The following is a 17,124-nucleotide window of genomic DNA, read 5'->3' on the forward strand; positions in this document are numbered from 1 at the left end:
GCCTTGACTTAACTTATGTTCGAGTCAAGCGAAAAGAAAATGGTCACGTGTATGGTGGTGATTCCCTGAAAGGAGTGTTATTATTAGTTTTGCTATCTTCTGGCAACGGTGTAACGGAAGGTCCGTGTTGTCATAAAAGATCTTTGAATTTGATTTGAATTAAATTGATGATGCCGAATACGGCAAAACCCTTCTTCCGACACCTGTCGCTCCTTTAATTTCCCCTTTCTTTATTACTTTTCACTTTTCTTTAGCCACTCCTCTTTCATATTCATGGGCTAACCTTCTTGTTATGTACTCCTTCCAGTCTTATAAAAAAAAGCCCATATTTTATATTTATAAAAAATTAATTAGTTTTATTAAATTGTATTATATATTCCTTTAGGTCTCAAAATAAAAAAAATGGTGTATGCTAATTAAAAAAATTTAAGTATATTAATTTCATTTAACAATATTTTTTCTAACTTATTCTTCATTAAAATTTGATATAAAAAAATTAGTCAATAAAAATAATACATTAATTAAATGAATAATATTTTTAAGATAATCACATTAAATAAAATAAAATTAGTTAAAAAATTATATTTAAAATCAAGAAAAATATTTGTTTTTTTTATATTTGAGAACGGAGGAAATGCAGTGTATTATAGAATTACCAACGTCTAAAACAAGTTGATATCACATTTTAAACAAATCTTTTAAGTATATTTTTCTTATTTGTTTTTCAAAAAAGTAACGGAAATACTAAGAGAAAAAAAATATAAGAACATGTAGTGTTACTGTTTACCATTATAATCTAAATATATTTTAATTATTTTACATTTTAATTTTAATTGAAATTTAGTATCTTAATTAATTGTACATGTATAGAAAAACTGAGACAGAAAATTAATTAAATGGTGATACAAAAACTTACGAGCTTTAGTCATTTTAATTTGGATATATTATTTTGAGAAAAAAATAAAATGATTTCTTTGGGTTTTTAATCTCTTAGTTTTCTTAATATCACATAAATTTATGGGTTTTGCTAATTAGTGTTTTTATGGTACTTGTTAAGATACCAAAAAAAAAATTATTAAGTGAATTGTAAAAGAGTATAAAAAAAGTTATAGATAATATAATTTTACACATTTTTATAAAAAGAGTTGTTTAATCAATGTGTTAAGGACATTAATTAATATTTTCTTTAATTTATTAAATATTTTTTTATGTATCATTATATTATATTATAAGAAATATAAGTGAGAAAATAATTAATATTATATTAAAAATTAATATAATAATGATTTTTAAATAATTTTTATTATAAATTATAATGAGATGGAAGAAATATTTATGAGCAGCCATGTCAACATTGGCAAGTAAAGGGAAACTTTTTTTTAATTTCATCCACCAAATTATTTTTAAATCTAAGTAACTATGTTAAAAAAAATTGACCTGAATTTCTCTAGTTGTCCAAATCCCGTCTAGTAGTAAAAATAAAGCAGTGGAGCTCCTGAATCATTAGTGGGAACTTACAAGCTACACTAGTATTAATCACACGTTCCAAGATATAACAGGTGCGAACTGATTCTCCAATCTCCAATCTTTTGGAACATGGAGACTTTTTAGTTATTTACTTTTTATACAAGAAACATGTAGATTACATCGACGTATAAAATAGAGCACGAATGATTTCGCGTGTCAAACTTCTCTACTTGTATATTTTTATATGATATAAATTATATCTTTTTTATATCTCTGCCCCTTAGAAGCTTATGACATTAATATATTTTTATAAGAAAATTAATACATTAAATATTCTAAATGAATTCTTAGCCTGCAATGAAACTAAGGATGGTTAGGACTTAGGAGCAGAGCATGAGTGTGAAGTGGAAATTAACAAGAAAATGACACGTATAAAAGCAGTCGGACAAGTGTCACGTGTTGGCCTCTGGAAGTTGTTGTGCAGCGTAAATAATTCGAGTGGATGGGGCCCACAATAATAGTTGAAGCTCACGTGTCCTTCGGAAGCCTTTTTGGATTCTCATTCTCTTGCTTCCGTTTCCATGCCTTTCTATCATTCGCTTCCCAACTTCCAATATTACTTCAGCCTCAGCTGTCACACATTTTCTGCTCTTTCAACCAACGGATCCTAAGGAGAGCAAACAAAAACAATGAAATCAAAAATAAAGTGGTTCATTTCAGATAAAAGAGACTCAAAATAAATAAATAAAAGTTTTGAATTAAAGTGATTACTAAATAATAAAATTAAGTATTTTTATAACTTCATTTTTATTCATGTTATTTTTAGTATGATAATAATTATTTTTTCTTTTTTAAAAACATTTTATTATATTATATGAGACTTCACCATATTCAAATAACTTGCAATGTGCATAATCCCATAATCGAATATGGTGTAAGTGCAATCGATTTGTGCTCTCCCGCGTTGTCTCGCATGCCACTAAGGCTAATTTTGGAAACATCGAAGTAACGTATTCTTTCTTCGCATTTCTTCTCATTTTTGTGAAGAAATCTACAATTGTGGAGCAGACCATTTTTTCGTACAAATTCCATTGTGCCTTTCCGCTCAACCGAATGGAAGAAAGCTTGTATTTCTTTCCTTTTCGTTGATGCTATAGCTTTCACTGGTTTTCTTTTCTTTAAAACGAATAGAGCTTAAGGGTGAGTTTAGTTGTGAGGAGAAAAAAATGAGACAACGAAAGAGAATAAGTAAAAAGAGAAAAGAAAAGAAATAGATGAAAAATAGAGTAAAAATAATAGTTATTTGGGTGAAAAAAAATAAAAGAAGAATATTTAAATTAAAATAATTTGATTGATATAAAAAAGAAAGAAAGAAAAGATAAATTAATATTAAATGAGGAGAGAGAGAATAAAAACATGTATACCATATCCAATTCAACACATGAAATGGAGAGAGAAGCTCATTTAAGTACAATTCTTCTCAAATCTTTTCATATTATGGTGAAAGTTTTTTTATCATGAGACCCATCATTTAAAAAAAAAATCCTTCTCAATCTCTCGTACCAAATCACCTAGTTTTTTTTATCATGGGATCCATCATTTAAAAAAAAAAAATCCTTCCTAATCTCTCATACCAAATCACCAACCTTTTAGAATTTCTCCTCTCTTCCCTCCTTTTCTCTCATCCTCTCCTTTCTCTCATTCCTACCAAACCAACCCTAAATGAAAAATACACATAACAAAGCATTGGGGAGGGGTGATCTTTTTATTGAGTTTGATTCTTTTTAGTAATATTGGCGTAATCAATTTTCATTTTTAAATTTAGTTATATAATTTTTCTTCTAATTTTAACCTCGAAATAAATTCATTTGTAAAAGCTTAATCAGTACTGTATTATATTATAATTATTTTAGAGTATTTTATATAACAATAATACCGATGATAACCATAATGATAATATTAATGAAAATATTAATGGTGATAATAACATTAATGACAACAATCATTTGTACTCTTTTATATCAGAAGTTTTTATTTGATTTATAATATATATTACACTTTGTCTTTAAAAAAATCCTAATATAAAAACAACTTAGTCCAAGTTTAAAGAACCAAAGCATATCTAAATCTTTAAGTTTGGTATTACGAAAATCAAATTTAAAATATCTAAATAATAATTAGCAAATTTTTAATTACATTCTCTATTCCAAAATAAAATAATTTTTAATTAATTAATATCATTTAAGAAAATTGATTAATTTAGTTAATATTATTTAATTTGTTAGCATTTTGTATTATTTTTTCAAAATTATACTTAAAAATATTAGAATTCATCATCTTTTTTTCCACTTAATTACTTTATATCTAATTAATTAATATATATTAGTCTTCTTCTCCAATCATTATAAGAGAGATAATATTTTATTTTTTAATTCATAAGATTTATTGTAAAGTAGTTAAGGATATTTTAAGAAAAAAAAATAATTAATATACAAGACAACTTAAAGGAGTCTTATAAAAAGGAAAAACAATTTTTTTAAAAAAAAAAATCTTATACATAGAAACATAAATAATACAGTTTTATAGAATTTCCACATTTTCCTTTTGCGTTAACACCATGAAAACTTGGCTAGGTACTGTGGAGAACATAAACAACACAAACGTCAAGGCAAATGTTATTTACTTCACTCATTTTTACTAATATACCTCCCATTTGTATTTTTTATAAAATTAACATTTTTCACCTTTTTAAAGTAAATTTCAACACATTTTAAAAAAGTATTTTCTAAAGTGTTAAATTTCTAACACATCTCAGAAAGTAATTTTCACAAGACTGAGCAAAAGTTGGCTTGATGGCAGTAAAAACATGATTTTGTTTCATTGTGAAAGGAGTTTGCTCCTTTTAGCCTTTCTGCTTGTTAGCTTCCTTGTTTGTCTCTCTATGCATTGCTTCCTCCTTTACTTTCTCAACCTCCAAGTCCTTGAAAAACCCATAAACTTCCCCACTCGCTTATGATCCTTGGTTCTTGTCATGATCACCTTTGCATCTCCAACATCGTTGAGAATATTGCTCTTTTAAATCTTTCTGTTGGAGTATAAGTGTAGGTGAAATCTCACATCATGTAAGAATGAGAAGTTTGAGCACCATATAAGTGAAAACAAGATTTAAAAATCTGAGTTTAAAGTTTTGGATTAAAGTGTGATGTCAAACTCATTTATGTAGTTGTTTATGGTCCATTAGTATAAATTCCTCTGGTGTTTATCCTCCTCAGTTACACAACAATTAATTTTAGAGTCGATGGTTCAATTTACTGACAGGCTCAGAGGAATAAAATGAAAGAGATGGATCCATGAACATAAGGATCCCTTGTATGGTCCATTGGTGTAAATCTTGTCGATTTAACTTCTTGATTTCCCAACGATGTGAAAAAGACTCACACTCGAGGAAAAAATTGTTGCAATAAAAGTGTGAGGTGAAGTTTCACATTGGGAGAAAATGTAAAGATTGAGTAATATATAAGTGAGTATAAAACTCATAAACTTGAGTCTTAAGATTTTGGGTTAAGATGATGTTAGAATAACTTATGTGGTTGCTCATGACCCATTGATGTAAATTTTTCCAGTGTTTACGCCTTATAATTCTGAAAATTGACTTTTGGAAACTCTTTTTTCAAAACTTGTTGAAATTTAACATTCCCATAAATTTCTTTTGCAAAAGAATAATATAAATCGGAGGTGTAATAGTATCTAGCCTTACAAGCTGGAACATATTTTTTGATCAGTTAAATGATGGAACATATGGAACAAAGTAATGAAAAATAAAGATTAGGTAATTATTTAATGCACTCTATTATTAGGTAATTACCTAAACATTGATACTTGCAGCTGTTAAGCAAGCCCCAAAACAAAATACTAGGTCCGCCAACAGGCCCAACATTACTTTATAGTTTATACTATGTCATTAACGAAAAAGGCATCTATCACTTTGCCAATGTAGTCTATCGTTGTCAACCTGTCCCTTCCCTAACAATAACATGCTGGAATTTCCATTTCTGGAACTTAATATTTTAAACGGGTGGGCGTATTTAAAATTCTCTATTTTTTTACAATAAATTCTCTACTTTTTTTTTTCTATAGGCAAAGACGATAATTTCTCTAGTTGAAATGTTGGTAAATTGGAGTTGAATCTCGGTACTTTGCCTTTGCGGGAGATGTTAGAAACTGTATTATTCTTAATTCTAAATGTTGACATCTTAAAATGAAACAGAGACAAGTGTTATACTCAAATATTAAGAATTTGTAGATTTTAAATATTTGAAATTGCAAGTAAATTAAACCTTAGAAGCAATGAAACAAATATTCAAGAAAAAACATATATATATATATATATAGAGAGAGAGAGATAATCTTATTTTTTAAATATATAATTATGAGTTCGATCATTAACTTGTGTGTATAAAAAAATATTTATTAAAATAAAATATTTCCTTAAAGGGATCTCAGTATCCCAAAAGATTAGTATTGACTCTTGATCGAAAAATACTCTTATTCATCAAATAATTTTTTTATACTGCTTAGTAAATGAGAAAATATATTGTAATAAGATAATTGATAAAAAATAAAAAATATACATAAATTTTAAGAATGTAAACAAATGTGTTAATTTATTGAATTTTTAAGGATGTAGACTTGAATCAATGGAAGAAAAAAAATCGGTGTACGGATCAAATTTGATTACACAAAGTGGCGCAGATTGATTGATTAGCATATACTTCGGTGTTAAATACAAATAAATAAAAACTTATTTTTCTTGGTCATAAATATAAGTAAAATTAAATTAATTTTAATTTATTTAATAAAATAATTCTTAAAATATCATTAGTTTAATTGAATTTTTGTTTCCAGTAATTTTTTTATTGATAGCAAGTTACAGGAAAAAGTAGTTTAGGAAAAATATCTATATTTAAATGAAATTTATACTATTAAATGATTATAACTAATCTTTTTAATAAGGATAAGTTAATTTTTTTTTCTTCTCTTATATAGTAGTATTTGAAACTAGAGAGAGTAATTAAATTTATTAAAATGATAAATTAATGAATTACGTGAATTAACGCATTAGGTCAGTTCTATTTTACCATTTTTTGGGGAACATTTATTTATCTTTAATCATAAGGAGGGACATTTTCAACGAGTGAATCTCTTATTTTGTCCTTTTCTGATTGCTTTTATGCATATCTGGACGTCATCGTGTTAATCCACATTCTCTCTCATAAAAAAAATGTTAATCCACGTAAAGTAAGGAACCACTAATCTTTTGATAGCGCTGAAAATGAAAAAAATAATCTAAAAAGTAAATATGATATTAGAAAGTTTGTAATACTCGAGCAATCTTTATTTAATAAATTGAATTAGAACCCGTAGTAAAAATGAAAACTAATTACCTCACTTTCGTTATGTGAGAGTATATTTTTACATGTACCGTCAATCATTGATGGGGATAAATAAATAAAATAATAGAGGACGCTTTTTAAGGGTTCATGGAATTTATGAAAAGACGACCTCGGCCGCCCTCAATTGAGATACATCAAAAAACATTCGTTCTGACTCTGCAAAAAATGTTACTAGAAAATATTTGTTGAATTTTTATTGATATAAGAGCATCTCTAATGGAAGGTGCTTCTACTATTTATTAAGTTAAAAAATGATTTTTTGTGAATTTTTTTTATTGGAGTATAATGATGTGACAAAGTGAGTTCATTCATTAAGTTTAGATATTTTGTGATTTTTTATGATTTCTTGCATTGAAATCAAATTTTATCTGAATTTTTTATAAATGATATGACATTGCGGGAATCATTTTATAACAAGTAATGTGAGGACCATAAAAAGATGATTAAGAAACTTATATGAATTTCTTACCTTAGAAATACTCTAAGATTATAAACTATTCTTAGTAGGACATGTGTCACTGGACCTGATTTATATTTCTTCCTTTTCTGTGTATGAACTCCTTCCTTGATGGTGGGTGAGTACCTGAAAAAGAAAAAATTTAACGTTTAAGTTAGTATGTGAGTCAAGAGCATAATAATGAATGATAAAATGTTATTTATCTCATTTTGGTGTTTCCTCCTATATTAATAGAAGGGTCAAGTTTGGACCTGATGATAATTGTTCGTAACACGTGAAGGTTGGTTACCTCCAATCCGATCTTCTGAGGGCCTGGTATAGTACATAAACTTTTTTTAAAAAAATATACTTCCTCTAATCTTTTTATTTGTCTTTCAAGATTGTTTGATAAAAATAAAGAAATATAATAATTTTTCTTAATTATAAAACGTAATTGTTGGATTTTCTATTTTACCCTTTTTTCTTTCGATTTTACAATAAATGCATATACAAGTTAATTAAAAATTAAGAGACAAATAAAAGAATAATTGTTAAAAATGTGATATTAAATTTTGCAAACAATAAATAAATCATCTTTGTTGAAATCAGATTATTCTTAATGAGATCTGTTCTTTTAATTATATTTTTATTTTTGAATTTGACACTTTCCTCAAAAAGATAAAACTCAAATTCACTCACACGACGCGAACTACTTGTTCGTACTAATGTTTAAAAAACTTATTATTTTTTAACCAGTATTGAAAAAAAGTTTTCTTTTTACTGCATTACTGGAAAAAAAATTATTTATTACTTGCTGTTGACGTTTCATATTCGCTCCTCTTAGGAATCTTGTCAAACCATACACGACTGCATGAGATCATGCTCTCATGAATTATTTTGTGACTAATTTTAAAAAAACAAATAAGGATATGTGCCCCAAAGGATAATTGTTTTCTATTCATATTTTATACTTGTCCCAAATATAGGGAAGAAAATGACAAAATAAAATATAAGAAAGCAACGTTTTTTAGAATTGGAAATTAGAAACCAACCTTAAAATGTCATGTCAAATGCTTCCTAATACTTAGTATCGTATATTAACAAGAGAAGCGAACAAAACTTTTTTAAGTTGGAAAAAATTAATATAGATGACAAAACTTTTTCTCATAAAAAAATTAAAGACTGAAATAAAAATTCTCTAAATTCCATAGAAATCAAAGAGATTTTTGACTGAAAAGCTGGAAGTCTAAAAAACGTTTATGATTGTTATAAAAAAAAAAAAAAAGCGTTAATGACTAGGATGTTGGTGAAGGTGTGAAATGGAATATTAGTCGTTGGCGTATTGTTGTGGGATTCTGAAACCTCAGGTGCAAGTGCAGTGCAGTTGCAACACCTTCTTCACTACTCCGTGGGGCTCCTTACGATATGACAGCTATTGGTTTTCTTTCATTCCCAACCTCAAAGTCAGGGAGGGACCCATTCGCCCATTTCTTTCGCAGCCTATTAACTCGTTAATTCTTCTTGGGACATACCATGCAAATAATCAATAAAGAAGATAAATTATCAGTTAATTTTATTTAATAAATATAAAAATATATCTTGAATTTGATAAAAACTATTCATATTTTTTTAGTAATTAGCATAAATTTTCATTTTAATATATTTGAAATCATTTATCAGCTTCAAATTTTGGATAATACTGTAGTCAATTTTTTTAAATTTAATTTAGCATTAAAATAATAAACCCGTGTTAATTTAGCAACGTCAAAAGATGACGTAACTGAATAGAGAGTGACAAATATGAAAAAAATGAGAGAGAGATTTTTTAAAATAAAATAAGAAATTGCAATATAAATATAAATATCCTGAATAAAACATATATCAGAGTTACACGTTTCTTTAAAACGCTGCACGTAATTAAAATAAGAAACTTTCGTAAACATATATATTTTGGTTAAAGGGACTTACTAACCAGAAAAGTCTTGCCAAATACTCTCCATGACCCCGCAATAACTATACTCTTGCTTTAATTTGGAATGTTCTTTTTTCTTACGCACACTCTAGTTTTTAACCGCGTCTAAACTCAACAAAACAGAGCGATTGGCAATGGAGACGATAAAAATAGATAAAATTTAAATGTAATTTTTCAAGTGCTTTGGAGCATCCCAATCAAAAGTTGTTTAATGACTTGTTTGTCAAAAAAATATTATGTTAGTGTGTAGCATGTGATTTTAAATTAATAAAAAAATACTTATATAAATAATTATTACTCATGAGTCGTTGTTAAAAGAAAAATGATATTGGCAAGTTACACTAATTTGTTAATAGAATTTTCTAATGGAAAAAAAATAACTGAGTTGTTTAAGTGTAAGGTGACATAAATTAATTTACTTACATGAACATCATTTTAGATGCTCTTAGTCAGAAATTCATTTTGATAAATTGTATTAATATTAAAATATAAAACTGTAATTTCAATTAATTAAAGAAGTGTATTAAAAAAAGAAACATACTTTTCCAAGCTGGCATGTAGCTGTATAGTGTTTTCGAGTGATAAGATCAAAATCAAAATCACCCTGCGCACTCTGTGACTCCCATGGAAAAAGCAAACCAAACCGTTCAGTTCACGACCCATTCATTCATTCATTCATTCATCCACTTGCTTCAACAACCCTCACCTACGTGTCTGGGATTTACGTGATAGCGTCAATTCCCCGCTCTTTCGTTGTCTTCTCCTCCATTCGCACCTTATCAGTCTCATTTATATTATACCCTTTTTACGTGCAGCAAGCAATACTTTACGCAACAAAGTGAAAAATTCCAACAAGCTTCACAGTTACATCTCCTCCAAACCCCATAATATAAAAATTAAACAATAAACACATAAATTAAACATGGCTTCTGAATTTTCGGGTACTACTGCTAAATTCATCCAGGCCATAACACACCACAACCACTGAACCACTACACGACACATAATAATAATAATAATAATTAGTAACGGAAGTTCAAGAAACTATAAAGAACTGACAAAGAAAACAATAAAGATAATTATGAAATTACTAATTGAAAATTTGGCTTCCCTTATTCATTCCTTGAATAATGAATGCTTCATTGTTCAGCAGGGGCTTTGGGAAGTGAAGATTTGCGGGTCCAGCTTGGTCCTACAAACGGGGCAAATAGGGTGCTTAGAGAGCCAGGTGTCAGCGCATTGGACATGAAATCCATGGTTGCAACCGGGGACCACTCTAGCCGGTTGCTCGCTCTCGATCTCGTCGAGGCAGACGGCGCATTCGGTGCCCAAGACGAGTTCTTTGCCGGTGATTTTTGGAAGCTTCTCCAACTCCAAAGCTGATAGACCCTTATCAGTTACGGGCTTCACCGGTTGACCGTCAATGGGGGGTTGGTTGCGGCGGGTAGTGGCGTACCATAGAAGGCACATGTAGACGATAAAAACCCCGCTCATGCCAAGGCACGGCAAGAAAAGCGCCAGAAGAACCGAATCGAGCATTTTTTTGGCCTTAAAAAGTTTCAGTCTCAGTGGAACCTTTGTCCGATTCCAAGAGAAAAATAATTAATGCGGCGGTGGGGGTTGGTAAAGGAGTACCCAAGAGATTGGGTATTGGCGACAATTACCCAGCATATCGCAAATTCACACGGCTCTATGTCTTGTGCTATATGGGAAAACCAAGATCGAATCAGAGATTCCGGTGAGGGTTAATAGGCGAGTGGAGAGCTAAGAAACGAAGAAGAAGGGTACTATTATTATGTGCGCCTTGTTTGCACTTCTTTTCTGTTCTAACGCTCTTAGGTTTTTTTTATGATTGAATGTGAATATATATATTTATATGAGATGAAGGAGAGAAGTCATAGTTATAGCTTTAGACTAGGACGGAGTTATTATCGCCAACTACACTACTCGTTTATCACAAAAGATTTTAATTTTTAAACGGATCCCCACTGCACAGCTGTCTTTGAGTGAATATCTAAATTACTAGTACAGTACCTCATATGGGTTTGGTTGGGGGAAAAAATATATATATTTAAATTAAAATAAAAAAATAGTAGGATTCATACTAAATACTGTAAGTAAATAATGAAAATTTTCCTTTAATTCCTCTTTCCTTATTAACAACCGAGCATACCCTCAAAGATTTTTAAGCTACATCTACGTTTGTTTGTTTGAAAATAGTTATTGGAGAGATATATAAAATATTCTCTTCAACATTTAATATTCTTTTGGTTACATCTTCGGGTTATTATTTTTATTTTATTTAGAATAATCAAATAATAGATGCAATAAGTATTAATTGAAAGCTAAAAATATATAATATTTTTAATTATTACATGTCATTTTAATTTATAATATTTTTAAATTAACACAAAAGTTAATTGTTAGTACAAAATAAATTTTACGAAATATGTAATATAAATTTTAATGAGAAAAATGTAATATTTTCAAAAGAAAGGTTGAGAGTTATGATGAATATAAACTATACTATAAATAGTATTTTAATCTCATTACACAATATAAAAATATTTTCATTTATAATAAATAATTTAATAGTGTTAAAAGATTGGGATACATACATGAAGATTTCATCCTCGTTAGTCATTACAAGTTTACAACCATCGGAAAAAAATAGTTGTGTAAAATACTTTTAGCTATATTAATTTCGCATGTGACAATTTAACATTACATGAGACAAGTTGGGAATCTATTTGGTTGAGATTTGTAATTCAACACATGGGAGAAAATTTAGTTTATTTTTAGAAAAAAATGGCATTGATCATCATGTGTAAAAATAATGTGGCTTGTATTTATAATAAAAAATTGATAAATTAAAAGAGATAAAATAAAACATATTTTATCGAAATTATTTTTTCACTCATAATATTTTAAAAAATGACGATAAAAATATTCAATTAGTTTGTTTATGTTAGAATCTAATAAATTTATTTACAAAGTCATTATCAAGGAAAATTTGTATACAACTAGTTTACATTATTAAATTTCATCATTTTAAAGATGATTATTTACCTAAAGGAATAAATAAATACGTTCTATTCTTTTTCTCCTTATAGGGTTTTGTCCCATTGGATTTTTTATAATATATTTAATGAAGCAAATGACAATTTAGTTTATAAAAAACTAAAAATTAAACTTAGTCATTAAATATATAAAAAATGGGATAATTATTTAAAAAGTTATATTACTTACGTTGATAAAAATTACTCCAAAAGTTATATTCTTTTAGATGATTTCTAATTAATTGATATCGTAAAAAAAATAAAAAACTATTGCAAAAAAAACGTTTTGACGGTGTTCTACTTCTAGCTACTTGGCAAATGGCAATGATGAGTTGGGATAAACCGATAAAGCACGTAAGAAGAAAGCGACGTAGGAGGGTAGCTGTGGGCGACGATGGATTTTCTGGAGTGGGTGCTGTTTACAAACGCACACAAAGGGGCAAGAAAGATATTCATCTGATATTTGCTACGACTGAAATTATTGAAATGAGGAGACAAGCTTATAAGTGGGCTTACCAAAGGAGCAATCTTGATAAGGAAGGCCCCTTTCGTTTCTATCTCCACCGCAATCAATTCATGCTACGGACCCAAATAACATAGCTTAATGTCTCAGGGCATCCACCAATAAAACCCAACAGATAACTTTAACATATAGGATCCTTTCATTTTATAATAATGATCCTGTAAGAATAAAAAATAAATTTAAATAATTATTAATATTATTTATTCTTTTTATTTATATTTCTTATAATATTAACGAATAACCATGAATAATAAATAAACTTTTAATGAATTTATTATTAATTTTACGGAAAAAATGAGTTTGCTTTTAGGGTTTAGATTTAAATATTTTTTTGTACAAGATTTATAAAAATAAAAGTTCGAAAATGCATAGCAACGGTTCCTTAAAAACATGCTTAAAGCCTGGGCTAAAGCAAATTGCAGATGAAGGGAAGCAACTTTAACAGCAGCATTGTTTAATTGAAAATTGAAAGTACAGTTCTGAACTCAGTTTGGTTCGTTGGTCGGACTGGTCTACCCATGCTGGTATAGTTAAGCTAGTTTTATTATTGGATTGTTTATATATGTAATTTGAGATGTTCCGGTCAAACTTTATCAATTTTGTAAAAAGTCCAACAACTTGACCGGTTTTAAAAATCAGGATTGAGTTGTGCACGTTAAAAGAGACAATGGGAGTGTATAAATTATATCCCCACTTTTTTTATTTATTGGAAAATTGGATTTTTTGTTCCATTGAACTTTGTTTTAATTTAAGTAATTGTTATTTACATATTTTTTACTATTAATACACTTCACTTGTTATCAATTTTAATACTTGAATTGTTATTTTAAATTTTAAAGTATGAAATTATGAATTTATGAATGGATTTTTCTTAATCAAACAAGGTTAATTATATACTTTTATATATATATATATATATATATATATATTTTTTAAATTTTTTTAATATTGACCAATAAAACTGGATCAATTATTGACTTATTGATTAGACCATTAATCCAATCACCCAATACTTCAACCAGATCCATCATCAAAGGAAGTTTCACAACTATTTGAAACACTTTTGTTGTAACAGGGGGAAGAGTAGAGCACAATTGCCTGATTTGAGTCAAGAATTTAGGGGGAATGAGTCTCAACCGAACCTTAAGATATGCGGTATGAGTCAGCTTATGTTTTGAAATCCATTTAAAATTCAGATGTGTGCTTTCTAAAATCTGATACAACAAACCTCCGTCCCAACGGAACTGAACTTTAATAAATATATAGTTAGTTGTAGTGTCTCATTTTTTATTTCGTGCTCCCGTTTTCATTAATAGGGTTTATTGTTTTTTAAATTCCTGATTTTAAAAGTTTTTTATTGAATTTCTGATTTTTTTTTGGTCAATGTCTTTATAAATTTTGTCTGTGTTGTTATTTTCTGTATTTTTTTTCATATTTACTTTTAGTCTTTTAAAAATAAAGATATAAAAAAATATGAGACTAAAAAAACAGAAATTAAAAATATAAATCTTAAAAAGTTGTGAAACTAAAAATGTTTTATAAACTCTTTATAGTTTTTTCTAGGTTATAAAATTGTTTAATAAATATCAATGAAATTGATTAAAGTAAAAGGAGCTAGTTACTTATAAGGTAACTAATGAAATTATGAATTATTATCGAAAACGATGTCCTCATTTAACATCTTGTGTCTTGAACAAGAATATTTCAAAGCAAAAGGTATGATACCCATATAAAAAAAATTGTTAAAAAATATTAAATTTTGGAGAGAAAATATTCTCTTGTTTTAAGATTTGGATTCTTTAACCTAAAAGGAAGACAGTTTTATCTTAACTTTCCTTATTTTTTAATATACACGTTTCACTGTAGAAGAATTAAATATTAAAATCTAAATGATGTCAAATTGTCAATTCACAGGTAGTAGTTTTTATTTATTTATTTACGGTTTATATTATACAATTTATAAAAATCAGTCTAGTAATCTGTATTTTATATAAGTAATGAATTTACAGTATACATTTTTTTTATATATTATTATTTTTAATTTTGAAAAAACATCATGTGAATAGATATATCATTTAAAACGTGAAGTACATTACAAAAATGAAACATATTGATGACCTTTTAATTAAGAAATTATGATTGTATATACATTTAAATTACTACAAAGTTGTTAAATTCTTATATTTTAATTTCTTAATTGTATTTTTTTTATAAACGACTTGTTAATAAACTAATTTTTTAACACTTGAAAATATACGGAGTAAATATTTTTGTATATAATTATTTAATTATACAAATCAAAATTACTTTGTTATATATTCTTTCACTAAATCAAATTAATATAAAAAATATTTAATTTTAAAGATAGTGTCATTTAATATAATGATAATGGGATTTGTTAGAATGTAATATATATTACAAGAAATTATGATAAGGAGAAGATACACCTTTCGTAAGACTAGAAAAGACCACCAACAGTAACAGGATTAATTATATTAGAATGTTAATATTGTCTAATATTAAGGAAAATGTGATAAAAGAAGTTATGATTTACATTAGAATATACAAGTCATCTTCTGATAGGAAAAATTAAGAATGTAACTCAAATTATAACTAGTGTGAGAGAAAGATTCGACTAAATGTGTTACTCATATTGTCATTTGATAGGAAACAAATAAAAATAAAAATAGAATAAAGAAAACAATGAAGGGATGAATTTTTGAAGTATGTTTGGTATGAGTGAAATAAGATGAAATAAAAATATAAAGACGTGGATTCTACAACGTTTTATTTTGTTGCAATAATAAGCGGAAACAAACAGTAAGCTGTTTCTTAATTACCAAAAAAAAATTAATAAAAAAATCCATTGTTTTACTCACCGTGACAATCAATCGTTTACAAATAACTATAATCATTTGTTAAAAACTTTTTTTTTGTTCTTTCCTATTTTTTATTCAAATTAAACACTTATTTTAACCTATTTCTTTATTTTTGTTTATCATATTTTTCTATTTCCTATTTTTATCTGTTCTATGTTTCATCTAATTTCTCCCTTTCCATCTAACAAACCATAGGCATAAATGAGAGAAGGGAGGAGGCGTTTTAGTCGTAAAAAATCGGGAGGAGGTGTGACAGCCTAATATTTTCTTACACGAAAAATAATATAAACTCTATTAAAAGAGTATGAAAAAAATTGAAAATAATAAAAACTAAAAGAATAAAATAAATAAAATTAGTATTAGTTATTTTTTTAATTTTTCATTTATCTTTTTAAAATAAATTTTTAATGCAACAACATCTATTTATTTTTTTATGAGAACAAAAAAAATATTTATTCCATATATTGAACTAAAACAAAATTACTTAATGAGAGCAATTGCCCCCATTAGCTTCTACATAATCCGTTCCTGAATTGGTGGTGGCTACACACTTTGTGGCCAAAAGAAAATATATCAAATAAGGACTTTTTATGCTACGTACTTCTCAATTCACACTTCTCATCTAACGAAATTGCACACATGTGGCCAAGCATGCCAACAATGGATACTCAAATTCGTTAATTGGGACCGTCAAATCTTTGTTTATTAAATCACAGAGATTGCATTCGTTTAATAGCATCTAAATTCGCATACTCCAATAAGCTATTAGTACGATGGATAAATCTGTTTATAACTTTTTCTTAATCTTGATTCCTTAAAAAAAATTCTAAATCTTAATTAGAGAGTTGTTATCAGGTAGCTTGGCCTACGTAGTTTATAATTAATGAGAGGAACAAGTATAAACAAGTTTTTTTAAAGAAAACTATAAACAAGATAAGAAATAATTCTGCATAGAACTATTTATTCACACTTTTTATTGTTATCAAACTAGAGAAAAATCCGAGAGAATAGGATCGAACGTGCATGAGATGTGAATACATAATTGAATGAATTGGTTCAGTACAAATGAGTTTTACAAATACATAGAAATTAATCATCGACATCATGAACTATACACAATACACGCAAGACAAAAATATCTGATAAGTTAATTAATTATTTTTTTTAAATTGTTAAATTAATTTATTAAATTATAATTATTTAATAAAAATAACGGTTAAATTAATCGACAAATATAAAATAATATTAAAAAATAAGTTAATATGATTTTTAAATATTTTTATTATGCAGAGAAACTATACTTTTAGGTAATTATAAATTTGTTTCATAATAATT

At 27.3% G+C, this 17,124-nt stretch overlaps 1 protein-coding gene across 1 annotated transcript; it reads right to left on the bottom strand.

The window, feature by feature from the left end:
- Positions 1-10,167: 10,167 nt before the first annotated feature.
- LOC114414567 (E3 ubiquitin-protein ligase ATL23-like) lies at positions 10,168-11,201 on the bottom strand. Its single transcript, XM_028378868.1, has one exon. The coding sequence runs from the start codon at positions 10,865-10,867 to the stop codon at positions 10,475-10,477; it is 393 nt and encodes a 130-aa protein (XP_028234669.1). The 5' UTR covers positions 10,868-11,201; the 3' UTR covers positions 10,168-10,474.
- Positions 11,202-17,124: the final 5,923 nt, after the last annotated feature.

This window comes from Glycine soja, chromosome 6, assembly GCF_004193775.1.
Source record: "Glycine soja cultivar W05 chromosome 6, ASM419377v2, whole genome shotgun sequence".
Taxonomy (NCBI): Eukaryota; Viridiplantae; Streptophyta; class Magnoliopsida; order Fabales; family Fabaceae; genus Glycine; species Glycine soja.

Bases quoted from the DNA above. Each gene is read 5' to 3' on its own strand.
- LOC114414567 (XM_028378868.1), bottom strand. From the start codon at position 10,867: ATGCTCGATTCGGTTCTTCTGGCGCTTTTCTTGCCGTGCCTTGGCATG.